Source organism: Asparagus officinalis, chromosome 3, assembly GCF_001876935.1.
Source record: "Asparagus officinalis chromosome 3, Aspof.V1, whole genome shotgun sequence".
Lineage (NCBI taxonomy): Eukaryota > Viridiplantae > Streptophyta > Magnoliopsida > Asparagales > Asparagaceae > Asparagus > Asparagus officinalis.
Window position 1 is genome coordinate 49110341 of NC_033796.1, and position 858 is coordinate 49111198.

Consider the following 858-nt stretch of genomic DNA (forward strand, 5'->3'; position numbering starts at 1 on the left):
AATCGTAAGCTTCTTTCCTTACTTTTTACGTACCATTTTTGGATCTTTGCACGTGGGATCATTGACTCGAACTAAGAATCCAATTAATGTCAACACTTATCCCAACTCATCGCCCAGTACGCGTCGTTGGAAGTAAAAATTTAAGAAATGAATTAATTGAGGGCAATTTGGTTAATTTAACAAAATAAATAAATAAATAAATTGAGTAGAGTCGTAGTCTCGTAGTAGAGAACAAATTAATCAACTCCCTCATTTTCTTTTCTTTTTTTTTAAGAAAAAAGAAAAGAAAAGGGTCCAATCTATCAATTTCAGAACAAGAGAGAAAAGTCTAAATTGTAGAATGTTCTCCTGTGAAATCATCGACCATTTCTCCCCTCCTTCAAACTTGCAGACCGACGACCCTCACTCGTTTCCTCGTTCGTTCCGATGACACCCAAAAAATTGCGAAAAAGACGACCAACTTGCCCTAAAAAAATCCTCAAACTCCCTTTTCTATTTCCATTATAAATAACTTTTAAAAAAAAAAAAAACAATAATTGCGAATCTTTCGGTTGAAGGTAGAGATCCTTCGCATCGGGAGGATCGAAAATGGGGGTTTTGAACCGGAGGCTTGGTCAATTTCTCCGATCAAATTCCTTCCTTTTCCTCCTCTCGTCCGCGCTCGTCCTCGGATCCGTCGCCTTCGCCTTCTCTCGGATAGCCTTCTCGCCGTTTCGCAGCCCGGTCGCGTCGCCGGCGGCGGCGGAGGGGTGTCGGCCTGATGGAGAGGGATCCTGGGCCGTTGGAGTCTTCTATGGGGATTCACCGCTCTCTTTGAAACCAATCGAAGATGTAATTGATTGAGTCTCGCCGCAAAAA

At 42.2% G+C, this 858-nt stretch overlaps 1 protein-coding gene across 1 annotated transcript in view; it reads left to right on the forward strand.

Annotated features, from left to right (window-relative positions):
* LOC109834060 (glycosyltransferase family protein 64 protein C5) overlaps window positions 283-858 on the forward strand; it is a 6260-nt gene continuing 5684 nt past the window's right edge. Inside the window, exon 1 of the mRNA XM_020401953.1 lies at window positions 283-831. Within this exon, the coding sequence (XP_020257542.1) occupies window positions 589-831 (243 nt within the window). The 5' untranslated portion in view covers window positions 283-588. The remainder of the gene's footprint in view (window positions 832-858) is intronic.